Here is a 14,804-nt window from a genome sequence, read left to right as displayed (position 1 = left end):
ATTGAGGTTCGTGTAGTGAAAGAGAGAGTTGAGACAAATAAAATATTCTAAGTCTTCTACTATATTCACTATACAAAAGAGAGTAGTAAATGTTGAAGGAAGGTATTCTTTTTGTGGAGCTTTGGACCCTTCAACTAATCCGGAGTTGTTTTAGTTGTACGACGTTGTTGGGTTGTTGTATCCTGGAGGGGACAAGTCAAGAGTGATATTGTTGGATCGGTGTAGATTATGCCACAATGGGCTTAAATCTCCTTAAAGAAGCGAGATATCTACGCCTCAGCCTAAAGATTAATATATTCATTTTTGTTCATTTTAAATCAACTGTAATTTATTATATTTGTGGTATATTACACCAACATTTTTAATGTTATTTTATCCAACATTATTCCAATCACCAATAAAAATGCAAAAAACTTACCCGCACTAGGTGTGTACACCAAACTAATGCAGTTTTCATTATTACATGATTTAATGAAGTAAAACATATGTTAATTAATTATGATTAAGTAAAATGTACAATAAATTTAAACACATGACATGCATGTATTGACTTTATGTAAACACTCAATATGGGTAAGTCTTAACCAATAAAAAATCTAGTTGAAATTTATTGTACAACTTTGGCTCTGATTTTTTTTTTTTTTTTGACAAAAAAGCTTTCTTATGACCTATGAGTTTCGCAAATTGGACTTTAATCGAAAAAAACTTATTTCTAATTCATAGCGAATTTGTATTAGTGGATTTACCCGAAATTCATGAAGCAACTTACCCGATCCGATTAAATTTGGGTCACGCATCTATCTATAAATTAGGGCAAATATATTTTTGTCTTGTCTTTCCAGCAAAGATGTACAACAGAATCGGCCTACAAACGCCGCGAGGCTCCGGCACCAACGGCCACATCGAGACCAACAAGTTCTTCGTCAAGTCGAAGACGAACAAAGTCCTTGTAGGTTACGAGTCCCGTCAAGGAACTGTCGGAGTGTCGAGGACAGCAAACAAGGACATTCTCAAACATGACCGAAAACGGCAGATTCAGCTCAAACTTGTCGTCGTTGAGGAGAAGCTTGCCGATCAGGGATACACTGATGCTGAGATCTCCGAGAAGCTCGAGGAAGCGCGAAGGAATCTCGAGGCAACATTTGAGGAATTTGGAGGACCTACCATACCTATGAAAAATAATTTGTTTTTCTGAATTGTAGTGTTATAATTTTGCATAATATGCAGTTTTTGCTTATGAACTAGCTAATGAATTTCTAGATTTGACTCTGTTATCATTCGTGTTTAGATGTATTATATTTGGAGCCAGCAGAATTGATAAGGAAATAGAAATTTGCTTGGTTGATGCTTCATCAACCCCTTATGACAAATTTTAAAGCTGAAAAATGTTGCCACAAACACATGGACACGGTCTGTTAAAAAAAATTATGACGACAACACATATACAATTGGCTCTCACTAGAGACATTAACAATTCTAAATATAGGATCAAATCTTATAATATCAATAACAATGTAATAAAAATAACTAATTTTTTAATTTAATTATAAATATAATTTTTTTAGAAATCCTAATTTTGGATTAGGGCTAATAAACCGTGGGAACAGAGGATGGGTGGAGGAGGGACTAAAGTGGAGAGCAACGGCTGGCTGGTGGACGACCGGTGGTGTGTCGATGGCCTAAAGCATTATAATCACCAGAGAAGGGAGAAGAATTAGGCCAAGCTTTTCAGCTAGAGCAACTTTCACATATAGCAAAAAAAAAAAAAACCATATTTGTATGTTAGAGCAAAATTTATATAATTGCGCTCCATAGCAAACATATATATGTATAATTCGCTATACATATACAATTGAAAGTTATGTCTATTTCGCTATACATATATACAAAAAGAAGCAATTGTATAATTCGTTGGCTCCTCTTCAGATTTGTATAATTTCGCTGGCAGGCCATTGGTATAAATTGTTGTTAGCCTCTTATTTGTATAAATCATTGACAAAAATATTTGTATATCAAAAATCGCTCTCTCGTTCGCTTTATACAAACATAAATTATACATTATACAAACATAAATTATACATTATATTTGTATAATCTGTGTTTGTATAAAACGCGAAAGAGAGAAAGGCAAAAGAGAACTGGGCAGGGGAATATTTGTATTGTATAATTATAAGTGTATAAGACGAAAATATATGTATTTGCATGTGTATATACAATTTTCTTTCGCTTTATACAAACATAAATTATACATTATACAAACATAAATTTTACATTATATTGTATAATCTGTGTATGTATAAAATGAGAAAGAGAGAAAGGCAAAAGAGAACTGGGTAGGGGAATATTTTTATTGTATAATTATAAGTGTATAGGACGAATATATATTTATTTGCATGTGTATATACAATTTTCTCTCGCTTTATACAAACAGAAACGCAATTTATACAATTTTGTTGTATAAAGAGAGAGAGGCGAGCACAGAGGGAGCGAGCGAGAAAGGGAAATTAGTGAGCGAGAATTTGGAGGGAGAGAGGCAACTGAACAAACGTTTGCTACAGGGAGCAATTAAATCAAACAGTAGCTATTCCATTTATTTTAGATTATAAGTTTGTCATTCTGTACAATTATCCCTTTCAGCTATGCTTGATGAAGGAGAAAGGGAGCTTTTGGCATTTTATTTTTTAGTGGGCCTGATGTTAAATTTAACTGATGGATTTGTTACTTTTAGGGCAAAGGACCAAATTGAGTATCTTTTATAATACATTAAGGACCATATGAATTATGTGGAATATATTAAGGATCAAAATAATGCAACCCTCATACATTAGGGACCATTTTGATCATTTTTTCAGTATTTTTATAAATACTGTGAGGTTGATATGCAATAACTAAACTTGTTCATTCCAGGGTTTTGGAAACACAAACACACCAGATCGCTAGTTTGAAAGAAAATCAAATGGAAAACTTAAAAGTTGCTCTCAGATAGGGGATGAACACGACACTCAGAAGAAGCAGCATGATACTTTAGCTCATTTTGAAGAGGGTGAAGTTAATGACTTGGCAAAAGAAAAGGACGAGGGTAAGCGTCATAAGAAAAAAGAGAAAAGGAGAGGACGGGACGATTCGTCTAACATTGACAGCAGTGAAATCCATGCCAAAAAGTCTAAGAAAACCCGTAAGAAGGCTCATGCTAGTTCTGATTCTGATATTGTTGGTGGTAAAAAGTCAAGAAAGTTGTCTTTCAAGGACAAGAAGGTTAGAAGGCGGCATCACAGTGACGATTCATCCTCTGATTCTGATTCTGACTCTTATTTATAGTCTGATCATGAGAAGAAACACGTGAAAGTCCATATGAGACATTTTGTAGGTGATAATGATGGCCGTGATGCAAAAATCATTAAGCTTCAACAGGGTAGAAGACATAATTTTGATGAGGATAACCACGACAATGACCGTGATGTCAAAAACAAGATGATTCAGAAAGAGAAAAGACATGCCGCTGAGGATAAATATGATGTTGGTCGTGATACTAAAAAGAAGACCTCACAAAGAGGTAGAAAATGATTCTGATGAGGATAACCATGACAATGACCGTGATGTCATGAACAAGATGATTCAGAAAAAGAAAAGACATGTTGCTGAGGATAAATATAATGATGGTCGTGATGCTAAAAACAAGACCTTACAAAGAGGTAGAAGACATGATTCTGATGAGGATGACCATGGCAATGACTGTGATGGCATAAACAAGATGATTCCGAAAGAGAAAAGACATGTTGCTGAGAATAAATATGATGATGGTCGTGATGCTAAAAAAAGACCTTACAAAGAGGTAAAAGACATAAGTCTGATGACCATGAATCCATGATGATGGTCGTGACGCTAATAACAAGAAGTCATAGAGAGGTAGAAGACATGATTCTGATGACGATTCTGATAGTAGTGATCGTGATGTAAAAAGTATGAAGATTCATGAAGTTACAAGATGTCACGACCCAACCGATCGGGCCGTGCGGGCACCAACTCTAACGTCTAAGTAGGAGAACCATCATATCCCAAAAGTTAAAACATGTGGAAAAATTTAACGAAAAACGGAGATAAACAAAATCATCGAGTTTTCATAAATAAAAAAGAAAATATATAATTACCCCATCAAACTTAGACCATTTTTTGAAGAAGACACCTTAAGTTTGCAGATGTCCTATTACCCCACGAAATCATTTAAATCTACAATAAATACATCATTTTGACTCATTTTCACGGCAATTGTGATCTCACACTAGAGAAGCATGTGAAAGGGTAAAATTGCAGCCCCAAACCAATGGAAAGCTGACACATGGCATTGTTAAACCAAAGTGAAAAGAGACCCATGTTTCTTCTTCTCCAAACCACCATTAATGGTTGTTGAGAGCTTTTCTCAACAGCAAAAGTTGGTTTTTTACTACGCGAAGCGAATTGCTTTATTGTATACTCTATCATCAATTTCTAGCAATCCATCTTAAGGTCTTTTATTAGAAAAATCTATTTAACAACGACATAATACTTGGTCAATTTAACACGTAATTTACCTTTCAACAAAGAAATTTGAACCCATTTCTGTTCATATAGTTTTCCAAGAACAAAAGTATCAAAGAATTTACTCGTACAAATTCAAAAAAAAAATGTGAAATTCACTTATAGAACTCAAAGCTAGGCTTTTTGGAATACCCACAAAGCTAAAAAGGATTAAACTAATTTTTGAGGAAAAAATTAAAATCAAACACTAAATAAACATCCAAAATAAATAAATCTTTTGAAGTGAAGAAACTCGAAAGAATTGGGAAAAGAAATTGGAAAAGATGAACATGAATTTTTCTGAAAAGGTTTATAGGTTAAAATGTGAGTGGGTCAGGGTTTTACCCGACCTACTATTAAACAAGTAAGATGGTGAAACACACGCACAAATTATGAGACTGCAAATATTATAAAAATAGTGTATTTAAAATTGTTGGAAATGGTTGGATGGGGTAATAGGACTCCCACAAACTTTAGGTGTCTACTTCAAAAAATGGTACAAATTTGATGGGGTAATTATGTATTTTCTCTAAATAAAACTTTAAACAATTTAGAGTTAAACTTGTAAAGTAACTAACACCCCCAAGAATTTAGTCTAAACAGCTACAAGAGCAATTAAAAGTACAATTGGACATAATAATTTAAAAGACACAGCTCCCACCATGCGGAAAGAAAGATAGAAGCTACTGGAGAATTTCTTCGTCTTCACCTAATGGAATATCACCAACCTGCATCCAGTCTATGTCAAAAGACATAGCAAGAGTAGTATCAGTACAACCACACGTACTGATATTCATCATCGGTCAACCCGACGCCCACCACATAACATAAGAAACCAACTAGTAAGATCATGAAATAAAACCAATTGCTTCTCCACCTTTACTCTCTCTCAAAATACCTCCAAATTACACTAGCACTCTAACTACTAACAATCTTTTCAGTTAACCTACTTACTAGGTACTTGGTCATAGCCTAACCATATATTCTAGCACACAGAAAATCCCCAAATACAACTACCAGCGTTCCAACTAACCGCTCACGTCACACCCTTACTTTCTCTTCGTATTACCCAGCCCTGGTCACATAGTACATTACATCAAGCTTTCAAACCACTAAATACGAATCCCTTTCTCCCAAGTGAAATCCACCTAAGCATTTACATCACGTATACTACCTCTACTTCTCACCCTTGTAACATACGGACTGCCCTTGCTTTCAATTATTACGACCCTTGAACCCTTGGCCTCCCCGATTCACCCAACAACCACATACACAACAAGTTCACCCAACACAAAAAAGAATAAGATAAAAGTCCTCATAACCATACGACTACTCCGGGGAATTACAATATCATTTATCATTACGAACCACATTCAATTTCACAATCCTCGAAGTACACAATTATGTCAAGTCATTGGTCCTCTCATGGAACCCAAAATTCAAACTGTTAGCATACCGGAACGTGGTACCCGATCCAAGATTTATGCTGAAACGTGGCAATCGATCCCATATTTATATCGAAACGTGGCAACCGATCCAAGTTAGTTATGCCGGAACGTGGCAACCGATCCATGTTAGTTATGTCGAAACGTGGCAACCGATCTCATATTTATGCCGAAACGTGGCAACCGATCCAAGTTAGTTATGCCGGAACGTGGCAACCGATCCATGTTAGTTATGTCGAAACGTGGCAACCGATCTCATATTTATGCCGAAACGTGGCAACCGATCCATTCAACACACCACAATCACAATCACAAGTATATTCTCAAGTTCATACAATTTAGTCATGATTCATGGCATTCATCCCCCATCTATCTCCTTTACAACAAGTGTGATCAATAATGCAGCATTCACATACATACATGTATCATAATGAAGCAAGAATAAACATACATCATACAATCATAGAATCACAATCATCACCTAACCCTAGATCACCCGCTAAGGCTTCTTCCTAAGATTTAACCATATTTTGTTCGGTGCACGAAGGCCTACGCATAATTCTACCGTTGATTTACATATGCTACGTGATGAACACATATTAATAACTACTTAATTCATAAAACCTAGCCTACCTGGGCGCCAAGCAGCTGCACGGAGTAATTACAGATAATTTTTTGGTTTTTCGGATGACATGACGGTGAATTTGGCCAAGAATCCGCAAGATATCGTCATCCACACACTAGAAATCTCCTTTTCCTTCATTTCCAAACTTAGAGCAACTTTTTGAGGGTTTCTAGGGTGTTTTATGACTAATTTAGGTATTTTAGGAAGAAGGAGAAAATAGGATTTCGCGTTATTTATATTTTATCTCGCCTATCCCGCTTTGGCGCCAACTTACCCCGCCCTGACGCTGCCGCCCTAGCGGCATCTGGTCCGCCCTGACGGGACAGTGGCCCAAAATATCCCAAATTTTTGCTTTTCCTAATTAACGACGGTTCGAGTCGTTACATAAGACATGTTACTGAGTATAATGATGTTTGTGATGCTAAAAATAAGAAGTCACAAAGAAAACACAATTCTGATTATGATGCCTGATGTAAAAAGCAGAAAGATTCAGGAAGGGAGAAGACATAATACTAAGGCTAAGTATGTGATTGATGGATTTTATCACATATATTGAGATATCACCCCACCCAGAATATCAGGAACAACTTAATAGGATGTGAGACCTAAAATCAAATTTTAAAAAAAGAGATCTTATGTTTATGTAATCATTTATATATTCTAATAGTTAATTATAAATTTGATACTTAATTCTCTTTTTCAATTGTTAGTACAATATTTTTTTAAATTTCAATCGATAGTATAATATTATTTTTTTTGTAATAATTCATAGGACTGAAATAGTTATATAAAAATTATTATACGTTACATAATACCACAAATATTTATATTCTAGGTAAATTCTATAGTCTTAAAAACTTTTTAAATTGAGTCAATTATTACATAAACTATCAAAATTATTCTTGAAGTAGTAGAAATATTTATAAAAAAATAGTATTAAGACATCACCTAGTATGTCAATTGGAGTATTATTTTTACTTCTATAATATTTCGTATTATCTTAAATTATAAAAATAGGTCTAACTCATCAATATTATAGTGATTGTTACGCTTTATAAGACATTCAAAGTTAGACAATGTCTGTTTAAATTTAATTATTCGATAATATAATTGGTTTGAGCTTGAAATGTCTAAGAAGACACCTGAAAAAATTGATAACAATCTTAGAAAGTCAATATTAAAACGTGATTGATTCAAATTGAAATGCATTAAACAAATTAAGAAGTAGAAATTAGCTATAAATATAATTACCTACAACTTTTAATTATAATTACATCAGTTGTATTTTAAAAAATAATAAAAATTTTAAAAATATTACATAATGATTAGTAAAAGATTGAGTACAAACTAAAAATTTCAATTAATATGAACAATAAATATGTAATTATTTAAATATTGTAAATATTAACATTGAAAAACTATCGCATAGAAGTTGCTTAGTACGATTTATATATTCGATGTAGTTTGCAGCAGGCTATTACAGGTGGGGTTTACCTAGTGCGCAAAAATAATTGAAAAGTATACAGCTCGTACTTAATACCTAGGTGAGGTGAAAGTACAGCTCTCTCAATTTTGTTGACTTCTTCAAGCTTAACCATCTACGCAGGCAATTAATGACCACATGCAAGCTCATTTGGTCTTAAAACCAAAATAAAAAAAGTTGTTATATATGTCAAAATATATAAGCCAAAAGAAAAAACAGTTAGATTTGTTCTGTGTTCTTATATCGTATTGTTTAAATTCATTATTAGGTAACGATAAAAAGACATATTTTAATTTTTATGTAACGATCAATTTGGTTTTATCGTGTTGTTACCTTAATATTTTCACTCATTTTGTCTTTATTTATTATTTAAGAATCATATTTCATCTTTTATCCTACCTTTTCATTGTAACCATATCCCGTATCCTACTTTTTTTGTAGGCTTATCATTCAAATTATGGATGTGTAACATTATGTAATGACAGAGAACGTTGCAATCTATCTAAACATTGTATTCATTAAAACAATACAGTACAATACAATACAACAAAATATAATATAATATAATACATTATAAAATAATATGTAACAACCATCCAAACAAAAGTGTTAGAAACCCTTTGTGTTCGTAGTAACTATAGTGCAAGTAGTAGTTTCAGTTACAATTTGTAGCCTTACATTTGTTGTAATTGTACTAAAATTCTTATTAATTATTACTTTGTTTCAAAAAATAATAATATACTTTTCTTTCCTTGTTAGCCTGTTTCAAAAAGAATAATGTATTTTCCTTGTCAGTTTGTTTAAAAATAATGACTCATTTCTATTTTTGGCAAAACATTAATTTATCGTGTCAAGTTTAAGTTCACAAGATTAAAGATATTTTGGTACATTTGACTTAACTTTAATTTAGGACCACAAAATTAAAAAGTCTTTTTTATTTGCTTAAACTCCGTGTCAAGTCAAACTAGGTCATTCCTTTTGAAATTAAAAAAAAAAAACATTAACATATAATAAGGCTCGAATCTACGATATCATCATTATACAATAGGTATGTTTCAACTAATTGAACTAATACAATTTTTATCAACACATATTTTTTTGGAAAAATTACTGAAGTACACGCTTATATTTTCCTTATTTCCAATATTCCCTTCTATTTTTAAAAACCTCTAAAATCCCTTATTTCTTAAATGTATCATATTAATGTATCTGAGCCAGTATTTAATGTATTCGAGCTACATATTATGTATTCGAGCTAGTTTTTAATATATCCGAGCTACATATTATGTATCCGGTTTATGTTATAATGTATCTGAGCTACATATTATGTACCCGGTTTGTGTTACTTTTTAAGGGATTAATGTAATTACAAACTAATGAGGGATAGATTGTAATTTCATATTAAATCTATGGAATTTATGTAAGTTATATATATTTTTATATTAGTAGCACTAAAATAAAATTTATTATTTATCTTTATTTTGCATTCAGGTTTAGTCCCATAAATAGAATTAAAGTATAAGAGAACTTGCAATTGTACAATTTGGTAGTTTACTTGTTTGAAAATGCTTGCCAAGTACAACAATTATCGCTATATACACAAGAAGTTTATTAGTTGTTCTAATAGATTCAATTGTTCATTTGAAAATTGCATTAATTACATCAACTATTGCAACAAATTTCTTTACATGTTTAAAAGCTATTCATATAATATGTAGCATTTGCAATAATTGTAGTAACTTCTTTGTTAGTTGTTATGAAAAACTTAAAAGTTTTTATATAATAACTTTCTCATTGCAACATGGATAACTGTTATCGAAATTTCTTGAAAATGCAACTTCACAATATAAACAATTGTTATAACACAACATTATTAACTTATCAAATGATCGAATATTAATTCTAGGTAATATCCAGTACTATACGAATAAATTACATGTTTTTTTTTTCTAAATTGATGAAGAACAACAAGAACACACAAGAAAATAAAAGGAGAAAAAGGAGGAGGAAGAAAAAAGAGCAAGGGTAAGGTAAGAAAAACAATAACAATGGAGTAATAGAAAAAATCATTCAGAAAAAAAAAAAAAAAGGAGAAAGAGGCATAGCTAGAGAAAATGGAGAATGATTAGAATTAAAAGAATGTGAGAATTTTTACACTTCAAACCTCATTTAACTTGATCAGATTTTGACCAAGATTGATTAAACTTGTCATTCTTTTTAATTTCAAGAATTGAATAACATACTTTACTGAATTTTCTAGTGGTTCTTTATACTCTTTATGTCAAAATTGAAAGAAGCTTTATTTTTAATACGTAAAGAACAAGGACATCTTTATATATAAATCAAACTTCAATGTGAGTTTGGACTTTTTATAATAAAATTCTTCCATGTTTTTAGATTGGATTTGTTTGTAATTGTTGTGTTGTAGCCATCTTGTACACATCTCTACCATTCATAAATACTTGCATAATGTTTTAGGAAACAATCAAGGTTAAAATAATATTTTTTCAAATTATCATCGTATAGTAATCTCAAACTGTCACCACAAAATAGAATGTAAAAAATTAATAATTACATACATTTTAAATAATTTAGATTTATTTGGAAATAAAAATAATGATTGATACATGTTTCAAATTCTGATTTGTCTTAACAATTTTTGACATTCATCCTTAATTCATTCATCTGATACCTACTTCTCCTGCATGTACGGTTAGAAGTGCACATGCCCTATACATTATTTTATTTATATCATATAAATGGCAAAACAAGAGCTTGATAATTTATGCTACTCGACCGCAAGAACAAAGTTGAGTGGTTGTTCGGACAGAGACTGTGACAAAGGTTATCGGTGGCCCAAGGGTACCAAATAAATAAATAGATTGTGCTACTACTAGCTTGCAGGCATAATAGTAACATATTTTACTAAGACACACTTTATATATTTCTTCACGCTAAAAAATAACCTTCTCAAAATAAATACTCCTATATGTTTGATAAATAAATACTTCAATTACCTATCGGAGTTTTTTCACAAATATGCAACCACATGTTTTGGTATTAATAACTTTTAATCACGTTTACGCAGTTCAATTTCTTGATTGGATCGGATGCAATAAAAAAAATTATAATATTTTATAATTGAATTTATAAATCAAATTTGAATCGTATAACTAAATTATATTATCCAAATTGCTTCGAATTTTGTCCGACAATTCGAGTTGGACCGATTTGTGCACAAGCTTAGTTAATAGTTAGAATGGTGAGGAAAAATGAAGGAATATGTCTTATTATAGTTAAGAATTAGTGCTAAAATATAATTTTATAAATCTGAGAGTTAAAAGTAAATTGAGGGTGAGAGTGGGGATGGGGGAGGTGGTTGCTTTAAGACTCCTCATATTTATGTTTGATGTGAAAATTACACATGTTTTTAAGTCAAACCAAAAAAATTTAGTTTAGCTTAATTGATCTCAAACTAGAATTAAGGGGTAAAGAAACGCTTATAAAGTTACATTGCTAAATTAAATTTTGTGAGGGGAATTTATGCATTTTCTCTAAATTCTACCACAAACATTGAAATGATATTGTACAAATTTTATAGAGATGATACCAAAATAAGTTCAAATTCAACACAATCTACAAAATCATACCCAAATAAAATGGGGAAAGAAAATTTAATAAGTCACCATAAATGAACACTAAAATAGTCAAAAAATAATAAAAAGGGGAAAGAAAAATTAATAAGTCAACATAAATGAACAGTAAAATAGTCAAAAAATAATAATAAATTCTAATGACTCCAAAGTTGTCATCTGCCACCTCCGTCCACTTTTAATTGTCATAACTTCTTTTTTCAGAGTCAAACTATAAAGACTTTGACTAATATTTTACAATGTATATTTTCATCAAAAAAATTGCAAATTTATAGCACTTTTCGTATAGTTTTTGAAAATCTAATTTTTTTTGTTTAAAATATCGAATTAATGTAATCTAATTTGACTTTGAAAATTAGTCAAATTAACTTTCGAAAAGCACAGCATGACAAATCAAAGTGGACGGAGGGAGTAGCATATTTCCATGTATATATATACATATCCCTCATCATTTTTTCTCTCAACACCAACAAATTTTCTTCTCAATTTTAGTCATGGCAACATTTGATAATTATGAAGAACCTATGGTTATCATTGTTGGTGGTGGGCCTGGTGGTCTTGCTACATCTGCATGTCTAAATAAATTATGTATACCAAATCTCATTCTTGAAAAAGAAGATTGTTACTCTCCTATGTGGAAAAAATATTCTTATGATAGAGTTCATCTTCATTTAGCTAAACAATTTTGTCAACTTCCTTATATTCCTTTTCCTTCTTCTTCACCTACTTATATACCAAAAACACAATTCATTCAATACTTGGATGACTATGTTACTCATTTTAATATCACCCCTTTTTACAAAAGAAATGTTGAATTTGCTAAATTTGATGAATTTACTAAAAAATGGAATGTTAAGGTTAGAAATGGTAATTCTGATGAAATGGAAGAGTATTTTTGTAAATTTCTTGTTGTAGCTACTGGTGAAGCTAGTTACCCTTTTATCCCTGATGTCCCTGGATTGGCAAGTTTCACTGGAGATGCTTTTCATTCTACTCAATACAAAAATGCTGAGAAGTATAGGGGTAAAAATTCCTTGTTGTTGGTTGTGGAAATTCAGGCATGGAAATTGCTCTTGATCTTGCTAATAATGGTGCTAATACTTCAATCATTATTCGAAGCCCGGTAATCAATTGATTTTATTTTAAATATTTTTCGTTATATCATTCTTCAGTCCTAAAATTTAGAACCCCAAATTTCTAATCATGCGTCTGTATGTTACAGATGCACTTGATATCAAGAGAGATGGGATATTTGGGGCTGATGTTGTTGAAGTACAAAGTTGCATACACAGTGGTGGATACTATAATGGTGATGTTAAGCAAGTTGATGTATGGAGATAAACAAGTATTATGGGGTGAAAAGGCCAGAAGAAGGACCATTTGCTTGTAAAATAAAGTATGGGAAGTACCCTGTTTTTGATGTGGGGACTTATCGAAAGATCAAGTCTGGTGAAATTCAGGTAACATAAATTGTTTGACTCTCGAAATTCAAACTGTATCTGATTCATGTGATTAAAAAAAATTATGGTGACAGGTGTTACCTGCAATGAAAAGCATAAGAGGAAATGATGTTGTGTTGGAAAATGGTAAAATTCATCAATTTGATGGTATTGTTTTTTCTACTGGCTTCAAGAGAACTACTCACAACTGGCTTCAGGTGAGTAACCATTTTTTTTTTTTGTATTCTAATAATAATAATATTAAATTGTCTTCTTTGTTGTGTGATTTTCTTCTGTTTTCTAATTTTGTTTTTGAAGAAAAAGATAATAAGTTCAGATGATTCTAAAATTTTTTTTTTTTTTTTGCATTCTATATGTGTTTATTGTGTAGGGAGATGATTATCTGCTGAATGAAGATGGATTACCAAAGCCAGAATTTCCACAACATTGGAAGGGGAAGAATGGACTCTATTGTGTGGGGTTATCAAGAAGAGGACTTTATGGGATTGCATTTGATGCCCAAAACATAGCCACACATATCAACTCTCTGCTCTCTAAATAATTATTTATTGCTTTTGCTGAGTGAAAGTTTTTAGAGTCTTAGACATGAAGGGATCATGTTGGTTAGTTAAATTAAATTATGACATTTAATTTTTTTTATGCAATATAATGTGAGTGAGAGAATTTAAGATTAGTAGTAATCTTAGTGTTGAAATTTGAATATCGACTCATGTTTAAAATTCAATTGAAAATTAGTCAATTTAGTATTAATTTTTAAATCTTTAAAATTAGTAAAAAAATTATTACTAACTATTATAATATGTAATTCAATTTAATAATGTATCCCTTAAATTTTTCTGAATATTTTTGTGATGAATATTAATATTAATTCATCTTTACTTTAATTTAAATTAATTTAAGTTAAATTAAATTGACAATAAAGTAATTTAGGAGTTTGGACGGTCAACAACATGAATCCCAAAAAGTTATTTTTGTGTAATTTATAGATACAAGATTGAAATTTATCACATATATTGATATGTCACCTAACCAGAATTGCGACAGCTTAATAGGATGCGAGACCTAAAGTCAACTATTTTTTTAAAAAGAGATCTTATGTTTATGTAATCATTTATATATTCTAATAGTTAATTATAAATTTGATAGTTAATTCTCTTTTTCAATTCATAGTATAATAAAAAAAAAATTGTAATAATTCATAGGACTGAAATAGTTATATATAAATTATTACACCTTACACAATACCACAAATGTTTATCTAGAAGTAGTAGAAATATTTATTAAAAAATAGCGTTAAGACATCACCTAGTATGTCAATTGGAGTATAATTTTTATTTTGTATAATATTTCGTATTACCTTTAATTATAAAAATAGGCCTAACTCATCAATATTGTAGTGATTGTTACGCTTTATAAGACATTCAAAGTTAGACAATGTCTCTTTAAATTTAATTATTCGATAATATAATTGGTTTGGGCTTGAAATGTCTAAGAAGACACCTAAAAAAATTGATAACAATCTTAGAAAGTCAATATTAAAACGTGATTGATTCAAATTGAAATGAATTAAACAAATTAAGGAGT

At 31.0% G+C, this 14,804-nt stretch overlaps 1 protein-coding gene and 1 pseudogene across 1 annotated transcript; both read left to right on the top strand.

The window, feature by feature from the left end:
• The first annotated feature begins 847 nt into the window (after positions 1–847).
• On the top strand, positions 848–7,180 carry LOC125808242 (uncharacterized; annotated as a pseudogene).
• A 5,074-nt stretch (positions 7,181–12,254) lies between these two features.
• On the top strand, positions 12,255–12,887 carry LOC125808241 (probable indole-3-pyruvate monooxygenase YUCCA11). Its single transcript, XM_049487960.1, has one exon. It carries the CDS (start codon positions 12,255–12,257, stop codon positions 12,885–12,887), a length of 633 nt encoding a protein of 210 aa, XP_049343917.1.
• Positions 12,888–14,804: the final 1,917 nt, after the last annotated feature.

Source organism: Solanum verrucosum, unplaced genomic scaffold (genome assembly GCF_900185275.1).
Source record: "Solanum verrucosum unplaced genomic scaffold, falcon-dt-bn FXZP01000234.1, whole genome shotgun sequence".
NCBI classification, from domain to species: Eukaryota; Viridiplantae; Streptophyta; class Magnoliopsida; order Solanales; family Solanaceae; genus Solanum; species Solanum verrucosum.
This window is presented reverse-complemented; position numbering and strand designations above follow the sequence as displayed.

Bases quoted from the DNA above. Each gene is read 5' to 3' on its own strand.
- LOC125808241 (XM_049487960.1), top strand. From the start codon at position 12,255: ATGGCAACATTTGATAATTATGAAGAACCTATGGTTATCATTGTTGGT.